At 44.8% G+C, this 21,833-nt stretch overlaps 1 protein-coding gene and 1 non-coding gene across 4 annotated transcripts; both read left to right on the top strand.

The window, feature by feature from the left end:
• Nucleotides 1-1,479: 1,479 nt before the first annotated feature.
• On the top strand, nt 1,480-20,918 carry LOC114083950 (SEC14-like protein 4). Of its 3 annotated transcripts, XM_071615289.1 has the most exons (14): nt 1,480-1,696; nt 1,833-1,955; nt 2,103-2,262; nt 5,514-5,589; nt 11,183-11,226; nt 11,512-11,571; nt 11,698-11,886; nt 13,204-13,299; nt 13,606-13,666; nt 14,610-14,693; nt 14,990-15,096; nt 15,174-15,313; nt 15,407-15,576; nt 17,476-20,918. In XM_071615289.1, the coding sequence occupies exons 3-14, from the start codon at nt 2,209-2,211 to the stop codon at nt 17,613-17,615; spliced, it is 1,221 nt and encodes a 406-aa protein (XP_071471390.1). In that variant the 5' UTR covers nt 1,480-1,696; nt 1,833-1,955; nt 2,103-2,208; the 3' UTR covers nt 17,616-20,918. The 3 variants fall into 3 exon arrangements, with proteins under 3 accessions (XP_071471390.1, XP_071471397.1, XP_071471392.1); XM_071615296.1 differs by lacking the exon at nt 1,833-1,955; XM_071615291.1 differs by having other exon boundaries at nt 1,891-2,262.
• Trnag-ccc (transfer RNA glycine (anticodon CCC)) lies at nt 12,882-12,958 on the top strand. The gene has a single exon. It is a non-coding gene; the product is annotated as a tRNA-Gly (tRNA).
• Nucleotides 20,919-21,833: the final 915 nt, after the last annotated feature.

Below are 21,833 nucleotides of genomic sequence, written 5' to 3'. Positions count from 1 at the left end.
TTGCTTTCTCTTAGCTTTTTAAAATTACAGCAGAATGCCCTTTGATTCATTATACACAAATGGAGCACAATTTTTCATTTCTTTGGTTGTACACAAAGTAGAGTCACACCATTAGTGAATCATACATGTACCTAGGGTAATGATGTCCATCTCATTCCATCATCTTTCCTACTCCTGTGCCTGCTGCCCTCCCCTCTCTCCCCTTTGCCCAATCTGAAGTTCCTCTATTCATCCCATGTCCCTCCCCCCATTATGGATCAGCATCCACTTATCAGAGAAAACATTCAGACTTTTTGGTTTTTTTGGGATTGGCTTACTTTGCTTAGCATGATATCTCCATCCATTTACCTGCAAATGCCATAATTTTATTCTCTTTTAATGCTGAGTAATATTCAATTGTGTATATATATATATATATATATATATATATATATATATATATATTACAGTTTCTTTATCCATTCATCTATTGAAGATCTTTTAGCATTTTTTTGTGAATTTCTTTCTTTGATTTAAAATGCCCCTAGGGCAAACATATTCAAATGAAATACAATGCAAGTCACAAATGTGAGCCACACATGTAATTTAAAATATTCTGGAAGCTACAAATTTTTTATATTTATTTTTTAGTTTTAGGTAAACATAATATCTTTCTTTTATTTTTATGTGGTGCTGAGGATCGAACCCAGTGCTTAACGTGTGCGAGGTGAGCACTCTACCACTTGAGCCACAACCCCAGCCCCTTGCAGCTATGACTTTAAAAAGTAAAAAAAAGAAAAAAGAAAAGAAAAGAAAAGAAAAAAACTGCACAGAGCACAGTGGAACTATAGGATTATGCAACAATAGGATACGTGTCATCTTATAGTTGTAACAATCCGTAAAATGAACAATACCCAGAGTGAACACTAATATAAGCCTTGAATTTTGGGTGAGAACAGAATATCAATTAGGTTTATAAATTATAATAAATGTCCCATTCTGATACTAGAGTTGGTGGCTATGTGGGGACTGGGGCTATTTGGGAATGCTGTTCTTTCAGATGTATCAGAGGAAAGGGCTGTGAACCTAAAACTACCCTATATAAAATTATATGTATATTTATATATAAAAATTTATATTTAAATATATTTTTATATATAAATATATATAAATTTACATTTAAATATATTTAAATTTAAAATAATAAAAATAAACAGGTAAAATTAATTTTAATAATATTATATTTATCTCATATCAAAAACTATCATGTCAACAAGTAATCAACAGGAAAAAAAATGAGTAAGATTTTTTACTTTTACCAAGTCCTTGAAATTTGGTTTGTATTTTATACTCACAGCACATCATGGCACTGGTCATCTCAGATCCAGAACTTGGTGTGACCCAATGGGAGGACTGAGGGAAAAGTTCTCAGTGGCCTGTTTACCATCTCCTTCTCCTTCCCGGAAGTTAGCTCAGCTCCCTCTCATCAGCAACCTTGGGATTGCACTTGGGCTCACCAAATGGGCCACATGGGGATCTCTACCCTTATGTCTCCTGGCTCTGGTGACATCCTCAATAATTATGAAACTTCCTAAAAAGTTTCATAAGTTTCTTCCTAAGAGCCAACACTTCCTGAGCACAAAATGCCAGGCATTTTGCTAACTCATGGGCACCAATTTGCCTTCCCAACATTTTGAGGGCCAGAGCTATTTGTCAGGTAAGGGTTTCCCTTATTACCCAGTGAGCACTGACAGAGTCCAGCCTGTGTTCCAAGTCAGGGGAGAGGGCTAGGGGTTCCTTAGGCAAAAGGACTGGGTACATCGATGTCCGGAGGTTTATAAAAATTCCTCCAGGTTGCTCAGAACGGGATCTGAAACCCCTCCACGTATCCTTTCTTCATTGCCTCCTGAGAATCGGGAGGAGCACTTAGAGAAGACCTGGAGGTGGGGCCACCCGCTGCCCCAGACTCTCTTGGGGTGAGTCACCTCGGCGCCCCGGGTAGGGTGCGATTGGCGATTGGGGCAGAAACTCCTGTGGTGGCACGGGATCCGTCAGGGCAGGGCAGGACCAGCGGCTCTCGGATCAGGGCGGAACCAATATCTGACCCGGACTGGTAAAACCAGGCGGCGGTGGCAGCGGCGGTGATAGCGGCGAAGCCAGGCGGCGGGCAGGGCAGGCAGAAGCGATCTGCACATCTGCGCCCGGCACCCCTCCGTGCCGCCGGACACCATGAGCGGCCGAGTAGGGGACCTGAGCCCCCAACAACAGGAGGCGTTGGCCAAGGTGAGCGGCTTGGCGGGCAGGGAGGCTTGGGGAGGGATCCAGCAATCATCCGCCGCCTCACGGGTCTGGAGTCCTTAAGGTAGGATCGGGAACTCGAAGTTCGGGGAGTGCCACAGTCCTGCCTGCCTGTCCAGGGCACAGCTCTGAGGCCCCTGTGCAGCAGTGCCCTGGGCGGGAGACCTCCCTGGGAGACTCTACAGGCAGATTCTGCCTTCCAGCCCTGCGGGATCCCCACCACCCTGCCCTGACCTTTGTTCCCCCGCTTGTTGGGGAGGGGGTGGCGTGAGCCTTGGGCTGAAGGGATTCTCAGATCTTGTGCTCAGATTGCGACATTTGTTTATTTGGTTTCTCATGGCTCTCTAACTCCTCGGGGCCTAAGCTTTCTCTCTGTGGTCAAAAAATAAAAATTATTAAAAAATAAAGGAAACTGGAGGGGGTTTTGATGATTTTGAGATAGTCTTGGTGGGTGCACTTGGGAGGGACACGATCATGGGAAAAGGAGAGAATGTATATGTCTTAGGTGACACAACCCTGGCTCACACTTTGTTTGTGAAGGAAAGGGTAGCTTAAAATTCTTGGGGAATGATTTATTTTGAGGACTTCCAGGTAGGAATGAGGACTCAAGGTGAAGAAAAGGGGCTTGGGAATTGGGAATCCACTCAGGGTCCCCTAGATGAAAAACAAACAAAACAACAACAACAACAAAAAAAAACACCTATGGGTGAGAGAGGGATCCCTAGGTGGAGGGTCCTGAGTTAAGGAAAGAGGTCCCCAGTTAAGGAGGGTCCTGAGATGAAGGAGATGGGGTCCCTTGGTGAGTCCTTGCCCTTCCCACTGCTGATGCCCTCAGGGAAGCCCCTAACACGAAGCTCTTCAAAGGGACTTGGACACTTGGCCTTTGGGGATGAATTATAATGGATATGCCTGTGGGTCAGAGCTTTACACAATGTAAAAAGTTTATTCTTATTTTTCCCATTATTTAACGTAATGAATTCTTATTATTTTAAAACACGGGAGAAAGGAGGAAAGTAGGAAGAATAGGGAAAAGTTTTCCATGGTCCCAGAGGTCTATATGTTATGGGGAGATGCCTCAAAAAGCACTCTAAGTCCGAATTTCAAATCAAAAGAGATAAATAATTACCTGGCTAGGGACTGTCACCCACAGCAGAGACTCAAGCTCTGTGGGAGGACAGCAGCTTCCTGGTCCATCCAAAGAGAATATAAGCACAAAAACCACAACTCAGTGACTTGCTTAGCATCATGTAAGCTAGCCAATCATAGAAATTAAAACATTAATAAGTGGGACCTATGGGCTCTAGGCAGGACTGGAATTTTTCAGTCAGCAAATAAGCGATAAACAGAAGCAAAAAAAAGCATTAGCTTTGCAGTTCAGTTGACAACAATCCCCGTTCAAGCAGGTGCTGGACAGTCGCATCCTGAATTTGGGTGGGGGTATGGTGGGCGAGAATCTGCTTCAAAGTTATGTAGACCTACAAGGGCATTCAAACCCAGTGGGAGCTCACCATGACCACCGCTGCATCCTGAGTAGGGTACAATTTGTGGGATACAAAGTACAGAAAGACAATTTTTTAAATAAGGAAACAGCTTTGATTTCAGTTTCTCAGAAACAGCTCTTGTAGCAGTGTTTTATAGAAGGCAGCAAAATGGAGTCTTAGGCCTGTTCTTGCTTTATAATTGTCTTATCTCACTCATCAAAATTTTATATCTATAATCTATATTTTTTAACTAATCTATAACTTATAACTTACACTCTTATTGATTGTATTTATCAGTTCACACCACAACATATCATCAGCCTGACCAGGTGTTGACCAATTCTAGTTACACTGCTAGATGCTGCTGTCTCCGTGTGGCATCATGGTAGAGAAGAGTTTACTCCACATTACTTTAGACCCTCCCCAGCACCTGCTTGGAAGCTTTCTCTTTTTCTTGATGCTCATTGAAGAATTATGTGATCCTGGCAAGGGTAGAAGACATGGATTACTCCTGGCCCTTGCCACTTTTCCTACTCTGTTTCTGGGGAGAAGATTCTCCACCACCCACCTCAGCTTCAGTTTCATCTTCAAAATCGAATATGACCTTTGCACCTCCTGTATCAGGTCACATCCTGAGGGTCAAATGAGGGAACTCAGTAAGCTGGAGGATATGAGGAGTGCAGTGTTATGGCTTTTCTGGGGTGTGTGTGTGGGGGGGAGTTCATCCCCTTCCATATCTGCCAAAAAGCTTCCTCAGGTGCCCAGAGGCTATAGGAGTTTTCATGTGTAACAATGTCTGTTTTAGGTGCCTGTTACTTGTTAACACCAAGAAATGTGTAAAGTGATTATTCCCTTTTTTGTTGTGTAAACAACACAGGAATACATTCTTATTTTAAATATCCTTCCTAAAGCTAAAGGAGGTTTGGTGGATAACCATCAAGAACACTTCCTGTAGCTTTGCTTATATCTGTTTCTGACCCCCAAATCAGATTCACAGATTCACCTCTAAACATGGCCCTTGCTTTCAGGTCCCTCTGTTCCTATAGAAGTGAGATCTTTTTTCTATCCCAGACCAAAGCCTCAATCTCAGGCCCAAACTCCTAGAGGTTTTCTAAACTTTGCCAGGAGCAAAAGCTACGACCAAATGAAACAAAAAGAAAGAAAGAAAAAAAGGCACCTTCCAGTGGACTGTCTGCCCTCCTTTCCTCCAATCCCCCCAAAGCCTTTTTTGCAGTCCCTTCTTAGTGACCTCTAGTTTTGTCCCCAGATGCTTCACTGTCCAGAGCATCCAGCAGGCCACATTTGTTGAGTGAGGCACCTGCCTTGAGCCAGGCCTTATGCTAAACTGCTTTACATGCACACTTTCCTTTGACTGGCACAAATTTATCATTATCCATATTTACAGATGAGAAAACTGAGCCTCAGAGAGTTTATGTAACTTGCCTCCAAATCCAGGCCTCCAAGAGGAGGTGACATTACTAATTTTGTGTGTGTGTGTGTGTGTGTGTGTGTGTGAAAACAAGGATGCCATGGCCTTGCCTCAGACTTGTGGAATGAGAGTCTTGTGGGGGCAAGGCTCCCCCAAGTTTAAGAAGGACCCAATGCTTCCTTCCTCCTATGGTGGGCTAAAGGGGGACCATTCCCAGATACCCAAGTGGTTCAGGGCAGGTGCTAACTATGCAGGGTCCCCAGGTGGCAGATGAGGATTGCAGATGGATCACAAGAATATCTCTGACCATCATATCCCCACCTTAGTTCCAGGAGAACCTCCAGGACCTGCTACCCACCTTGCCCAAGGCTGATGACTACTTCCTCCTGCGCTGGCTTCGAGGTTTGACTGCAAGAGTTGGGAGAGGCAGAGAGGGAGGAAAAGAATGGGGGGGGGGTCTCAGGAGAAAGCATGGTAAACCTGGGGAGCAATGCTGCAGAGCAGTAAATAACAGGCTTTGCATCCTCCTGCTCCGGGTTAAATTCTGAGCTTCCATGTGCATTAACACCACACAAAATCCCCACTGAATCTTAGTTTCTGCATCTGCAAAATGGGTATGAGTCAGTGAGTAGGCACAGAGTCGAGGTAAAGTTAGAGTGAACACCCAGAAGGTCCTCAGGAATTAACTGGCCTGGCCTTGAATGAGATACCATTGAGCACCATCTTCAGGACTTGCATTTGGACCTACATCCAGTTGCCTGTGGACAGAGCTATTTTATTTCCTTGAGGAAACTGCATGTCCCCGAGGGCAATGAGTACAGCCAACAATTAAGAAAGTGGATTTAAATAAAGGGAGAGAAAGAGTTTCTTGAAGTAACTATAGCAACAGCCTAACAAACGAATAACAGAAACCACAGCAAGGTTTAGGGGAAAAAATCATTTTAACTCACTGCATCTCACAGGATGAATTTTGTACTTGAGGTGAGATTAGCCCAGAAATTAGACACACACTGCATGGTTTAAAACACCAGTCTTCAGAACTCTGGTTTGTGTAGAGAAGAGTGAGGGGAAGAGTGGGGATGTGGGGATGAGAAAAAATATTATTAAAAGAAGTTCCAATGTTTGTTTTGGTTTATTCAAAACAAACAAACAAAACAAAACACCAGTCTTCAATAGGCCTGCAACTGAACCCCAGCTATGCAACATTCTAGGCTGTGGCAAGTCATTCATTATCTCTCATCCCCACTTTCCTCTTATATATAACAGGCATATTTGTCCCTACCTTTACGGTGTCTGTGGGTCAAACATGAGGTCACAGATGTGTACAAGGCCCAAATGAAGGAAGCCTCCAGAGGCTGGTTGTTTCCTTTTATTTTGTTCCATCCTTTTTTTAAGAATTCTTTTTTTATAAACTTTACTTTTTAAAACAGTTATAGATTTTTCAGGAAAATTGCAAAGATAGCATAGAATGGTCTATATACCCTGTATTCTATTATTGTATCTTATCTTTGTATGATACATTTATTACAATTAATGAATCAATATGAATACATCATCATTATTATAACTAAAAACTCTATATTATATGGATTTCCTTAGTTTTTCTATTGCCAGATTTCATTTTACATTGACATTACATTTAATCATTTGTCTCCTTAAGATCCTTTTTTCTGTAGTAGTTTCTGTTTGTTTTTGTTTTGTTTTGCTTTAAAAGGGAGCATATCATTGTCATGTGCCTGAGCTAAAGAAGGAGTTGGAACAGAGTATTTCTAGAAACCAATTGACAAGGCACATCTTCATTCATTTTCTTTTATTACCATAAGGAAATGTCTGAGACTGGGTAACTTTATAAAGAGGTTTATTTAGCTCACCATTTTGGAGGTTCACACATATGGTGATGGCCTTCTTGTTAGCAGAGTCTCCAGATGACACAGGGCATCACATGGCAAGAGACAAGGAGCATGCATGTCTGTCTCTCTTCTGGTCTTTCTCCTTCTAATCAAGTTGCTAAGATTCAACCATGAGGGCTCCACCCTGATGACCTTAATCTAATCTTAACCACTTTCCAGAGGCCTCATCTCTAAATACCAGAATTAGATTAAGTTTCTACCCTCTTAATACCTCACAGTGGGGATTAAATTTCAACTCATGAAACCTTGGGGACATGCTCAAACCGCATTTGAACCGTAGCCTATCAGTCTTTTCTCCTCCTGTGAAGTCTTTTTGGGTTTAAATCCAGCTTTTGGGTGTCTGGTGTGTTCTTGATAAGTAAGTGAGATCACAGATCACAGATACCTTAAGCTGCCAGATCATTGAAAAAGGAAAGAATCTCAGATCGAGTGTGGCCTTTTACTTCCTGCTGTAGGTGACAGGACTGTAGATATGACCATCCACGTGGGTGTCAGCCATGTTACTCCCTGCCTTACCTACCCTGAATATAGACCAAGAGAAGTTTGAGTGATGGAGCTGAGCTTCACAGAGGCTTCTCCCTCAGGCCTAATAATGACAAGCCTTGGGCTGGGGTTGGGGCTCAGTGGTAGAGTTCTTGCCTAGCACTTTCGAGGCCCTGGATCTAGCCTCAGCACCACATAAAAAAAAATAAAAATAAAAAATAAATAAATAATGTATAGTGTCCAACTACAACTAAAAATAAATATTTAAAAAAATAATAATTACAAGCCTTCCCTAAACCTCCTTCTGATGTCCTTCCCCTCTGTTTCTTTATCTCCATTCTTCATAAGTGTCTGTTTCTCCCAGTCACCTCCAGCCCCATAAGGGCAGTATCTATGCCTGCCCTGGTCCCCTTAGTCTGGCACATAGTAGGTACAACTAAAAACTCTATCCCCATATCCCATCATCAGCACCCAAACCACTGTTTATAGGATAAGAACCCCCAACAGATAATAGAATAATATTGTGAATAATTATGTACTAGTAAATTTAAAAATATAGATGAAATAGATGAATTTCTAGGAAAAAATATATAGGGCTAAAATCCAGCATGAAGAAATAGAAAATGACAAACTAATAAATTTAAAGAAATTGAGGGGCTATGGATATAGCACAGTGGTAGAACACATGCTCAGCCTGTTAGAGGCCCTGGGTTTGATCCTCAACACTGAAAAAATTAAGAAGAAGAAAAAGAAAACGAAAGAAAGAAATGGAAAAGGTAGTAAAAACCTCTACTCCCCCAAAACTCAAACTCCAGGCTTTATAGGAAAATTCTTCCAAAATTTTAAAGACTGGTTAATTACTATCTTATATGAATTGTTTTAGGATATATGAAAGAATGAGGCTTTTTCTTTTCTTTTCTTTAAAGAGAGAGAGAGAATTTTTAAATATTTATTTTTCAGTTTTCAGTGGACACAACATCTCTTATTTTATTTTTATGTGGTGCTGAGGATCGAACCCAGCACCCTGCGCATGCCAGGCGAGCGCACTACCACTTGAGCCACATCCCCAGCCCCAAGAATGAGGTTTTTTTCTTATGAGGCTTGAGTATTATTTCAAATATAGATAAGAACAATTAAAACAAAAAAGTGGAAGTCTATACCTGTTTTACTTGTTAATATAGTAATAAATATAAATAAAATATTACATAATAGAATCCATTAGCGTATTAAAATTATGTGACATCATCAAGAAGAATTTATCTTAGGTCTGCAAGAATAGTTCAACATTAAAAACTCTGTCAGTGTCATTGAAATCATTAATAGATTTAGAAATGAAAAATCATATGGCTATCTCAATTAACACAGAAGAAGCATTTGAAAAAGTTCAAATCCTATTTATAAGACAAATGTCTTGGGGACTGGAGAGTGGTAGAATGCTTGCCTAGAATGCACAGGGCTCTGGGTTCAATCTCTAGCACCCAAAACCAAAAACAAACAATTCTTACAAACTAGGAATAGAAGGGAATTTCCTTAACTTGGTAGTAATGGTAACATAGCACAAATCCCCTAACAAATGTTATGAATAAGGGTAAATTTTAGATACATTTCCTTTAAGATCAGAAACAAGGAGAGGATGACACCAGTGAACATTATGATTTAAACAGAACTAGAGACTTTTGCTAATGCTATAAGAAAAGAAAAAATAATCAGTAGTTTAAAGTCTGGAAGGAAAGAGTTAAAAGTTTTTCAGATTAATTACATATCTCCCTTGAAAACCACACGATCAACAGAAAAACTCTAGATCTAAAGAGAAAACTTAACCATATTTCCAGATACAAAATTCAATGGTATTTTTTTCTGTGGCTGCAACCAATTGTAAAATATCATGAAAAAATGTATATTATTCCAAGTAACAACAAAGCTTATAAAATAACTAGACATTTAACCTGGAGCACAGAAGATCTATATATGAAAAAAATCTTAAAATCATTGAAGTATATATAACTGCTCTGTTCAGTTCAGTAGCCTCTAAGCACATATAATTATTAAAATTTAAATTAAGCCAAATTAAAACTTGAGATCTTCTGTCATACTAACCAAAGATAGGACGTTTCCCATCATTATAGAAAGTTCTGTTGAACATCACTGACACAGAGGTGATTTTAAAATAAATATATAACTGGGAGAAAATATTTTTTACAAGTGTAAAAAAAACATTTACACTTGATAGCTCCTCTTGATATATTTGCACAGATTTCCATTGACAAACATATATATGACCTCTGAAAATGGGACTAGGATCATTTGTGTGACAGATTTAGCCTCAGTCAAAGCTGCTGAGGAGCCAGAAGCAGTGGCAACAGCCTGTAATCTCAGCAATTTGGGAGGCTGAGACAGGAGGATGAAAGTTCAAGGCCACACTCAGCAACTTAGTGAGCCCTTATCTCAATAAATAAATGAATTAATTAAAAGAAGAGAGCTAGGGCACACTCAGTGGTAAAGTGCCTCTGGCTTCAATCTCCAGTACTTAAAAAGAGCTGTGGGCTATTTGTTTAGGCAATGAACGGTACATTATGGGAGATAATCAGAATTGAGCTAGTGGCCTCAATGGTTATTACTGGAGGTGGTTCATGATTAGGGCAGAGGAATTCTGGGTGATATCAGGCCCTTTCCACTTGAAAATCTTTAATCTTGCATCTCAGAGCAGCTCCATCAATGAACAAATTCAACAGTGAGACAGTGGTCTTAGAGAGCAATGGTCATGGCATTTCTAAAATAGAACATAGTTGGGTGTGGTGGCATGTACCTGTGGCCCTAGACACTTGGGATGCTGAGCCCAGGAGTTCAGGGTCAATCTGGGTAACATAGCTTGTCTCCAAAAATTAATTAAATCAAATCGAGCATAACATTTTTTATTAAAATATAACAATTTCTTCAAAATAAGTAATCACAACAATAGCTACTCTTTATTGAGAATTTAACTGTGGACTGGGAACATAGCTCAGTGGTAGAGTGCTTGCCTTGTATGTATGAGCACCTGGGTTCAATCCCTAGCACACACAAAAAAAGTGAGAACCTCCTGTGAGCTAGGTATTATGCCAAGCACTTTATCTACTTTATCTCACACTTTCTTTTGAATTACTAAACAAATTATTATTCCTATTTAACATATTTTAAAAATAAAGCTCAGAGAAGGTAAATGGCTTGTTCCAGGTTGCATAGGAAACAAAAAAGACAAAACTAGAATTCAAGCCCAAGTCTGTCTGATTGCAAATCCCATGCTTCCTAGCACCTTAACACTGTGGGTCTCAGCTCCTTGGAGGATGCCAACTATTGCAGGCTAGATTGACTTCTAGATTTCAAAGTTTTCAAAGGCCTGGAAACAGAAATCAAGGGCCCTCCAGTGTCTTCCAGAGGAGTAAAGATCCTTGCTTAAGGAAAAAAAAAAAAAGGAAAAGAAAAGAAAACATTTCCAGACCCCAGAGTATTCTTGGAGTGTCAGGAAAAGGTTGGGAACACCCCCATCATGTCCTCACGAGCTTTCAGAAAGCGGCTTATTCTCCATCTGGCCTCCAGCGCCTCTTCCCTCATTCTTCTTTCAGCTCGGAACTTCGACCTGCAGAAGTCAGAGGACATGCTCCGGAAGGTGAGGACCCATCATCCCTAGGGTCCTGTTTCCTGCAGGCTGTTCCCCGAGTAGTCAGTGAGAAAGTGTGCCCATTCTCAAATGTCTTCGTCCTCAGCTTCCTGTCTACATCAGACCTGGGTCCCTCCCCTTCAAGCCCTCCTCCTGTCCCTATTCCTAGTTCTGTGTAGTGGAGCCTGCAGATGCTCTGACAGGACATTGGTGGCTGTGGGCAAAGAGACCTGGTCTGGTGTCCCTAGGTGCCTGCAGAGGCCTTTGGGGGCAAGCCCTTTCATGTCTCTGCAGCACATGGAGTTCCGGAAGCAACAGGACTTGGACAATATCCTTTCATGGCAGCCCTCAGAGGTGAGCCCCATGCAGCATCTCCTAGGCCATCTGATGTCCCTCTGTCCACCAACTCACAACCACCTGAGGGAGCAGGGACATGGTCTAGTGGGCCAGTTTGAGTCAGGGCCTTACCCATGTGTCCAGGTGATCCAGCGGTATGACTCGGGCGGTCTGTGTGGCTACGATTATGAAGGCTGTCCTGTGTGGTTTGACATCATTGGGACCCTCGACCCCAAGGGTCTTCTCCTGTCAGCCTCCAAGCAGGAGCTGATCCGGAAACGCATCAAGGCCTTTGAGTTGCTTCTGCAGGAGTGTGAGCTGCAGAGTCAAAAGGTGAGCAACTGGGGAGTGGGGGTGGGGCACATGGGGACCTAGTCTGTCCAGTTTGGGGCCCCAGGTCCAGGGAAGGATGACACCCTGTCCCCCTACCCCTCATACTTAGAGGTCTGGTGAAACATGAGCTCTTCCTGCTGTCCCCCTCCGTGAGTATCCAAGGTGTACATCATACTTTACTTGCATCAGTCTAGGGTCACCAAAGCCTCTACATGAGACGCTGATCTGGGTGCAGATAAAGATCTAGCTCTGTTCTTCTGGGAATTCTGAGAACAGTGGATACTCAGCTTGGCTTATGGAAACAATATCCCACCATTACAAATTTTATAACAACAAACACCACTGGGTGAGCGTCCCTGATAACAGTAGCCCTGAAACTAGGTGCATCCCCTGAGGGGCCTTTGAAGCTATTCGGGAGTTGCTGAAACACAGATATTGAGCTTTATGGGGCATGAAGCTTCTGATTCAAGAAGGCTTCCACATCCTCCTTTGCAGATCTCTTCTCCTTGCCTTGAGCTGCTCTTTGATCCTCTGTATCCTTTAGGTTGAATCTAATGCCATATGTGGCCTAGTTGGTTTTGTGTGTTTACATAAGTAATGAGGCTAAGAAGTCTCCTCTGGTGGAGCTGATATGTCACTGTGGCCTGATTTGGCAAATGACTGACTCCACATGACAAGGGCAAGTCCTGTGTCATCATCATGACCATAGAGGCTCCCAATTGAAGTCGATAATTATGATGATGATGATACTATAAACAAATGCCAGCCTCTGAGTTCTTTATGCATCATTTTACTGAATTTTCATAGCAATTCTAGCAGAACCTAGAATTATCTCCATTTCACAAATAAAGAGAGCTAGTGGTTAAAAATCAGAGTGGTTAAAAATCCACGGGTTGTGGCTCAGTGGTAGAGCGCTCTTGTAACACGTGCGAGGTGCTGGTTTTGATCCTCAGCACCACATACAAATAAATGAATAAAATAAAGGTATTGGGGCTGGAGATGTAGCTCAGTTGGTAGAGAGAGTGCTTGCCTCCCATGCAAAAGGCCCTGGGTTCAATCCCCAGCACCACTAATTAATTAATTAATTAATTAATTAATTAAAGGTATTGTGTCCCACTACAACTAAAAAAAATCCACCCAGGGCCACACCGCCTGCCAAAAGCATAGCTCTGGATTGAATACAGTCATGAAACTACAGATGTTTGTAAAATGCCAAGGGTGTGGGCGGCAGGGAGGTCAGGAGAAGTGCCTGAAACTCTCTGGCCAGGCTCTCCAGGAGCTATGGTCTGACCAGTATAACTGTTCTGATCTATGCAGCTGGGTAGGAAGATTGAGATGGTGCTGTTGGTGTTTGACATGGAGGGACTGGGCTTGAAACATCTGTGGAAGCCGGCAGTGGAGGTCTACCAGCAGGTAAGGCAGGTGCTGCCAGAGGCTGGAGTGGCGGTGGTTCCCAGGCTAATAGGGAGCTGCAGTCCACACTAGCTTCTGGTCTGTGGGAAAGTGGAGATGCCTTCCAGGGGCGCCACAGACCAGCCAGCCATGCTCACCTGGAGTCCACCCTCCAAGGGGAGACAGGAGCTAGAATAACACAGAGGAGGGAACATACACTCCTGGGGAAGTCAGGAGGGGCCAGGGGTGGGCTTCTTGTCTCAGCAGTGTCAGAGGCCACAGAAATGGAGGGGTAAGGCCGTGACCAGCCTCATCTTGACTTCACAGTTTTTTGCCATGGTGGAAGCAAATTATCCTGAGACAATGAAGAATTTAATTGTTGTTCGAGGTGAGCCCATGTCTGGGATGGGTTCTGGGGAGGGAGAAGTGGGGAACGGGGTAAGAGGGACAGTAGGTCAGCCTTTGAGTTTAGGGCTTCTCAAACCATCCTTTGTGAAGAACTGGTTCTTTTGTTTGTTTGGGTTCTGAGTTCCAGGCCTTTCAGTAGGGCAGACTGATACTTTTGTAACATGCAGAATCCTACACTGGTATATTGCAGCAATGTCGAATAAGTTCTAAGTTTCTCCGTGTTTGCTGTTATTTTCCTTACTTACTTCATTCTAGATTGGTAACAGTCCATGGACCATGCTGACTAATGAACACTCTTTGAGCAGGAATGATCCCTGTGTTCAATGGTCATGCAGGGAGGGGATCGCCATGGGTGCCTGCAATCAGATGATCTGGGTTGAATCTAATTAGTTCTGTGACTCTGAGTTAAGTCTGTTTCACACCATTGAGACTCAGTTTTCTCATTCTGTGGGATGAGGAGGCAATGAAAGAAAGCTGGTATGAGACACTCTATGGAGAAGACAGCACAGAGCCCAATTCACAGAAAGTACTCAGTGAGAGGGACCAAGTTGGGATGAGACAGGAAGTCTAAAGCAGATGCCCTATCTACTTGTACTAAAGAGGATCCCAAAGCCACCTGAAAAAAATCACAAGTACACAGAGGCACCACTGGGGTCAATTTTGACACTGGACCCAACCCCTTACAACTGGGATAGGGGATACAGCCATTTATTGAGAGGCAGCTACTGTGCCAAGTGTTACCCATAACATGATTTCACAGCACTAAGACTCAGAGAAGGTGAGTTATTAGCTGAAGGTCACATAGCAGGGAGTGGCAGAATCCAGATCTGTCCAAATCTTGTCTAGCACATGCCCCTGGGCATGGCTTTATATACCAGTGTCTTCTCTGGTCCAGCTTCTTGAGGGAGTTTTATGTGTTTCAGCCCCCAGACTTTTCCCAGTGGCCTTCAACTTGGTTAAATCGTTCATGAGTGAGGAGACACGCAAGAAGATAGTGATTTTGGGAGGTGAGTGACTTGGTCTCCTGGAGAGACCCTCTTTGCATCTGCAGAGGTCAATGCTGAAGGCCCCATTTCTGTCTGGCTCATCTTGACTCAGTCACTGACCCTGGGTGACCCAGTCAGCTTCTGTATACAAAAGCAAGGCTTTGACTCCTAGACCAATGGCCTGGAAACCACATAAGCTCTTGGATACTCTTAGGAGTAGATGCCCAGGGTACAGCCAGGGACATACTATGTCTCCTTCCTGGGCTCTCTATTGATCTCCCTGAGCCCCTTGGAGGCCCCCTCTTGTTCCCACATAGACAACTGGAAGCAGGAGCTGTCAAAGTTCGTCAGCCCCGACCAGCTGCCTGTGGAGTTTGGGGGGACTCTGACTGACCCTGATGGCAACCCCAAGTGCATAACTAAGGTATGGAGTGCCCAGAGGATGGGGACAGAGGGGAGACCACCGTGGCCTAGTGTCTACTCACCCACCTTCACCCACAGATCAACTACGGGGGTGAGGTGCCCAAGAGCTACCACCTGTGCAAGCAGGTGAGGATGCAGTATGAGCACACAGTGACCGTGGGCCGTGGCTCCTCCCAGCATGTGGAAAATGAGATCCTGTTCCCAGGCTGTGTGCTCAGGTAGGGACAGCGACCGCTCCACACCTGGGTGCAACTGGAAGAGGCTCCAGGGCCCCGGGCAGGAGGTCATCAGTGGGGCTCTGTCTGTTGCAGGTGGCAATTTGCATCAGATGGTGGAGACATTGGCTTTGGGGTTTTCCTGAAGACCAAGATGGGGGAGCGGCAGAGGGCTGGGGAGATGACAGAGGTGCTGCCCAGCCAGCGCTACAATGCCCACCTAGTGCCTGAGGATGGGAGCCTCGTCTGCTTCAAGGCTGGTGTCTGTAAGAGCTGCAGGATTCACTGGAGTTATTGTCCTCTTCCTGACAGAGAAAAGAGCTGGTCATCTCTTGCCAGTCCAGCCTTCTGTGTGCCCACTATTTCCAGCTCACAGGGAGTGTGTTGGGGACCTTATAAGCTCTTAGGTCCCACAGGGTCCAGGGGAGTCGGTTTTGGAATCTGAGATCTGAAAAGTGGCCCCTACATGTGAATACAAGGGCGAGATTCACTACAGAGGAAGAGCTGGAGTTCTGAGTCTGGGGCTGTGAGCTCAGTCCTGGGAACTCTCCATAAGAGGCTGAGGCAGGAGAGTAAATAGCCATGGGCATACCGCTAGTTGCATGGACCACCCTGCTCCAGGAATCCCCAAAAGGTGGCTTCCTCTAGCTGCTTATCCTTTGTTCTCAGATCACCCAGGACAGAGGCAGTTTGGTTAATTTTACCAGAAACAGTACTGCACAGTATATTAGTCAGCATCCCGTTACTACAATAGAATACCTGAGATAATGAACTTTTAAGGGAACAGATTTATTTTGTTTCACAGTTTTGGAGGTTCCAGTCCATGATCAATGGACCTCGTTGATTTGAGCCTATGGCAAGGCAGCACATCATGGCAGGAGCGTGAAGTAGAACAAAATCGCTTATAAGTCAAGGAGCAAAAGAAGAAAGGAAGAGACAGGGTCCCACAACCCCCTTTGAAGACATGTCCCAATGACCAAAGACGGGGGAGTGGCCACGCCCCCTAAAGGTTGCAATAGCTTCCAATAGCACTATCCTGGGGACCAAGTCTTTAATACATGGGTTTTTAGGGGGCATTCAAAATCTAACTATAGCACCAAGAAACTGCTCACCTTCCACTTTCATAGTGAGTAGAGCAAGGAGGGAGGGAAGACAAGGTCAATTTCCTGTGAAGAAGGAGGATTTGTGTTAGTAAAACTTTAACCAATACATTACCTAGTGCAGCCTGAGGAAAGGGAGTATTAGGAAGGTGGTGAAAGAGAAGTCTGGATGATTCCATGTCCCAAAGTCCATGCTAGACCTTGGCACTATAGGAAATGCCTTCCATCTGTGAGCTGGAAAAGCTGCTCATGTAGCTCAGTTAGTGCTTGCCTCCAGAGGAAGTAGGGCTGCTCTTTGGGCTGAGCCATTGGGATAAGGGAGTCCCAGTTCCTCTCCCTTGCTCTCTGGTCACTGAAAAGTCATATCACCTCTCTAAGTCTCAGTTTCCTCATTCATACAATGGATGTATGAGCTTTCTGTCACTATAACAAAATACCTGAAGCAATTAACTTATAAAGAGAAAAGGTTTACTTTAGCTCATGGTCTGGCAGTTTCCACTCTAAGATCTAGCAACCCCATTACTTTGGATCTCTGGTGGGTGGCAAATCATGGTGGGAGCACACTGTGAAATAAAACCACTCACATCACAAGCCAGGATGCAAAAAAAAAGAGAGAGAGAGAGAGAGAGAATAGGGTCCTACGATCCCCTTTAAGGGTACCCCCAATGGCCTAAGGACATCCACAAAGCCCCACCTCCTAAAGATTCCATCATGTCCCAGTAGCACCACCCTGGGAATCAAGCCTTTAACATGTGGACCTTTGGGAGACACTTATCCATAGCAATGAGAATGACAGCACCTTCCTCATAGGTCATTCTGAGGATTCAGGAAGCTGGAAGGGCTGATGTAATGCCTAGTGGCTAAAAGGGGCGACACAGCATGTAGTGGGTCTCATGATTCCTTTATGTACTACAGGCACCATCCAAGGAGGTAGGAGTGAGCAATGGGCTAGGGGCTGGGCAGTGACTGATCCTCAGGCCCCACCCAAGGCCCTGGACAGCCCATTTCCAGGGCCACCAGCTGTCCATATGTGCTGGGCTCACTCTGCCTGACGTGTCTTTGCAGATGTCCTGCGCTTTGACAACACCTACAGCCTGCTGCATGCCAAGAATCTCAGCTATACTGTGGAGGTGCTGCTCCCTGACAAGGCATCTGAGGATAAACTGCAGAGTCTCAATGCAACGAAACCCTCTTCAGTGCATTGAGCACCCTAACAGCCTCTGTCCTGCTCTCTCCAACCCCTTTACACCCTGCTCCTTGCTCCTGCCTTCCCAGGTAGGATGGTGTTGATGGTCACAGAGAGCCATCTATCCCACATCATCATCTCAGCCCACTGTGGGCCCATTTGCATAGTGGCCAAGCAGCGGGGAGGGAACCAGATGAGCTTCTCATCCCCTGTTCCTAGAGAGTGAGAATAGCATGACCCTGAGTTCACCAAGGAAGGTTCCTCCCACAAGGTCTACCCATCCCAGCATTTACCCATGCTTAGTGTCCTAGCTTGGGGCAGGGGGTATATGTGAGCACCAGATTTGGCAGGGAGCACTGCTAGGTGCAGGCCTAAAGAGCAGGGAAGCCCCATTTTCTGCATGCAGGAGGTCAATAGGAATAGGAAAGGCCAGCTGAGGTAGCTGGGTAGAAGACGGGGCAGGAGTAGGAGGCTCAGGTCCAGCTGAGCAACAGGGCCTCTTTAAGCTTGTTCTCCCGCCTTTTAGGGAAAGTCAGAAATGAAGAGGCAGGTCCTTGCAGGGGTACCATCAGTGCTGGGGGAAGCCATGCTGAGCCCCACAAAGTTGGTAGATAAAGATTGAGTCTCCAATGACCTCTCCTCCCCTCCACCCTTGTCGGGGTCTTGCCACATTCAGCTCTGGTTCTTTGTGGATCGAGTAGGGGCCAAGACCAAAGTACAGCTAGAAGCAGGTGTCACGGTGCTGGGATAAAGAGTGTGAGCTGCCACCTCAGGGTGCTCATGCTGGTCTCAGACTTACTTCTTGGAGAACCATTCAACTCTTCCTCCATCTTTGTATCTCATCAAGGGGAGAATAGAAAGTCTGCTGCCAATGTCCCTCCCCTTTTGTGATCCAGGAGCTGGCTATAATGGCAATGGTTGCTCTAAGGCTGACCCTCCTGGTGCCCAGTTAGGACAGCCACCTGCTCTGCAGTGTGGACTGTACCCAACAGAGTAGACCTCGCCCAGGAATGAGCTGAGGAAGCCATCAACTTGAGCTAGTGTCTTGGTGGGTTGACTCTGGGTGGCAATGAGGCCATCACCTGGAGCCTGGGAGCCCAGGTTATGCTGCCCTGCACCCTGGTCTCTGGCTGGGCCATGCCAGGGGCCACCAATATTTCAAAAGACTGTGTCCCACCCAGGTGGGCTTAGTCTCTGGCTCAGAATCACTGATCCTGCCCTCTTGGTCTTTTTGCATTGCTATCCCACATGGCAAGAATACTGAGTACCCAGCTATATCCCCTGGAGTGAGTGGTCAGATGTTGCTGTAAAAGGGATCTTTGCTGCAAAGCATTAGCATTCTGGTTGCCACAGCCCCTCCCAGAGACCAGAAGGTCTCAGCACATGCCACCCGGCCAGGCACTTTGCAAACAAGATGCCAGGCACCAGCCCCTTTTCTTCTCTCAAGATTCTGTGATTTCATTTTCTTCAGTTGGTAGGTGCTTTCTGTTACCCAAGATGTATTTTAAGAGACAAAATGATAAGGCTGAGGAAGGCAAGGAGTCTTTAGGAGAGCCCTGTGGGAGTTTCAGCTCCCTATCCCTCCTGGCCCCTGCAACTGGGGCAGCTGTTTTGTTCATGGCTTGGAATCTGAGCAGGAGCTCTGTTGCAATAAAAAACAAACTAAACTAAACTTCTAAATCCCAGTGCCATGAGGAATTCCTGTCCAACATGGTGTTTAAGCAGACTGGCAAGGGAAAAAAAATGGGGTGTGTGGGCAACTGCAGTTGGGAGGACCCTGTGCCAGATATCATAAAGCCCATCTGTTATCATAATGTGGACTCAGAAGTGCTTCAGTTCAGCCTTCAAACCTCCTGCCTAATAACAACATTTCTGGATTTGAACCCTGACCCTTACCCTTCTAACCATCCAATTTTCCATTACCAGCACAGCCTCATGCAAGTTGCAAATGTTGCTCTGCCCTTGCACAAGGGTTTCCTGAGGTCCTATTTACAAAAACCAGACACAAATACAGGCTGCCTGGGAGGCGGGGTGATAAGTAACAAGGAGACCATGTAAGGGCACTATTGGCTCCAGATCCCAGAGCAGGCACAGTGAGTGTACTATGTGGTTAAGCAATAAGTACAGCAGTCACCAGCAGATGTGACAGCAGAGTCTCCTACCTGGCAAGGTGGACAGGGGCACATTGAGAGTTCAGCAAGGGATTTGTCCTCAACAACATCATCCTTAACTCTCAACAGTATCACTTTAAAAAAAAAAAAAAGGAAGTCACTCAGAGCAGGGCACTGGCTCACTCCAAGTTTGCTTCTTCATTTATTCATTCATTCTTAAACATCTATTGAGTATATGCCCAGCACTAGGCACCACAAGCTCTGGGGACACCAAGGATGTTGAACTGACCCAACTTTGCTAAAAGGAAACTTGCCTACATTGAAGGAAGCAGAAGTGATTCTAATAATAATCAAATATTCATGTGGTCATCATGTGCACTTGTGGGGGGCAGGAGCTGAATTTTCGGGGACCATCCAACAAAGAAACCTGACAGGTGTAAAATGAGCTTTGCCTAAGGAAGCGACCACTGAAGGATGTATGGGGTTTTTGTTTAGGTGCAGGCAAGCCTTTCTAGACTGAGCAATGAGGTGTGGACAGCCACGGGGTTCCTGGGACTGGAGGAAAGGTGGGAGCATTCTCCTGGCTGGGGGTTGTAAGACTGGAAGACGCCGCACCACACAACACAGATCACCAAAGAGGTTCCACTTTATTACAAAAGGCTGTGGGTTTATATAGACCTAAGGAGAGGTCGCAGGGCTGAGGTAGATAACGGGTCGCCCATTTATTGGCAAGCTCTTCCATATGTCAGTTCCGGAGCCCAAGAAGTTAATTCTTATTGGGGCTAAGGCTTCCCACCAGCAGGGTTTGAACATTGGCGCCGGCGGGAACATTTCGCGCCAGTGAAAGAAACAAAGAGGAGAAAGAGGGTCATTAGACGCCATGTTGGGGTTTTTCTCTGGGGTGCTGCTGCCGTTATATGTTTTCCCAACAGGGGTAAAACTGATAACAACTTCCCAGTGTTTTTTGTTTCTTCAGAATGACTACACACATTAGATAATGATTATTATTTTTTTTAATTAACCAGGCACGGCAGTAACACACCCTATAATACCAGCTACTTGGGAGGCTGAGACAGGAGGATCACAAATTTGAGGATAGCCTCAACAACATAGTAAGACCTTGTCTCAAAAATTTAAAAAATTAGTCAGGTGTTGAGGGCCACAGCTGAGTCGGAATGATGCATGGCATTTTTGCCAGAATGGAGTGGTTGAGAGGTTAAAATGGCCAGCAAGCCATTGAGATGATAATGGTTATGTTAAGCTGTGTATTCAATTGTATATTAGACCCCTGCTGTCCGCCTCAGCCTGCTACTTTGGAGTTCTCCTGGGGATTCCCGGAGAGTTCCCATTGGTTAGGGAAGTGCGGGAGGAGGGATTTCCGGAGGAGGGATTTCCGGTTGGTGTGGTATGTCCCGGGAGAAGGCCGTGTGTGTGGCGTTCGCGGGAGTGCGGAGAATAAAGGAGTTCCTGTTTTGAACCTACAAGGCTGTGTGGTGGTTATTTTGTGCCCAGCCAGACTGCGGCAGTCAGGGGCAGTGGTGCATGCCTGTAATCCCAGCAGTTCAGGAGACTGAGGCAGGAGGATTGCGAGTTCAAAGCCAGGCTCAGCAATTTAGTGATCTCCTAAGCAACTCAGTGAGAACTAATCTCCAGATAAAATATTAAAAAGGGCTGGGATGTGGCTTAGTGGTAGAGTACCCCTGGGTTCAATCCCTAGTAAATAAACAATAGATAGATAGATAAGTAAACTTAAAGCATGTTATAATGCAGGTTACAAAACAGTCTTGGGCTAGGGTTGTGGCTCAGTAGTAGAGCACTCACCTAGCATGTGTGAGGCCCTGGGTTCAATCCTCGGCACCACATAAAAATAAATAAAAATAAAGGTATTATGTCTAACTACAACTAAAAAATAAATAGTTAAAGAAAAACAGTCAGGAAAAATGGCAAAATTTTAGCAGGAGGCCATCCATTTAAACTCCTGCTCAAGATGAGGTGTTGGAAATACTGAGGCCTCACTTATCCAGGAACTGGAGACAAGACTTACTCTTCCCAGCTCAACTCCTCACAATCTTTGGAGGAAAGCAGGTAGGGGATTTTAGGGGTGTCTTACGGCAATTGGAAAGTCT

This window comes from Marmota flaviventris, chromosome 1 (assembly GCF_047511675.1).
Source record: "Marmota flaviventris isolate mMarFla1 chromosome 1, mMarFla1.hap1, whole genome shotgun sequence".
Taxonomy (NCBI): domain Eukaryota; kingdom Metazoa; phylum Chordata; class Mammalia; order Rodentia; family Sciuridae; genus Marmota; species Marmota flaviventris.
This window is presented reverse-complemented; position numbering and strand designations above follow the sequence as displayed.

Excerpts from the sequence above, each read along its gene's own strand:
- LOC114083950 (XM_071615296.1), top strand. The coding sequence starts at position 2,209 with ATGAGCGGCCGAGTAGGGGACCTGAGCCCCCAACAACAGGAGGCGTTG. Across the intron at positions 15,097-15,173 it reads ACCCCAAGTGCATAACTAAG|ATCAACTACGGGGGTGAGGT; the intron begins GTATGGAGTGCC and ends CTTCACCCACAG. Across the intron at positions 15,314-15,406 it reads TTCCCAGGCTGTGTGCTCAG|GTGGCAATTTGCATCAGATG; the intron begins GTAGGGACAGCG and ends TGTCTGTTGCAG.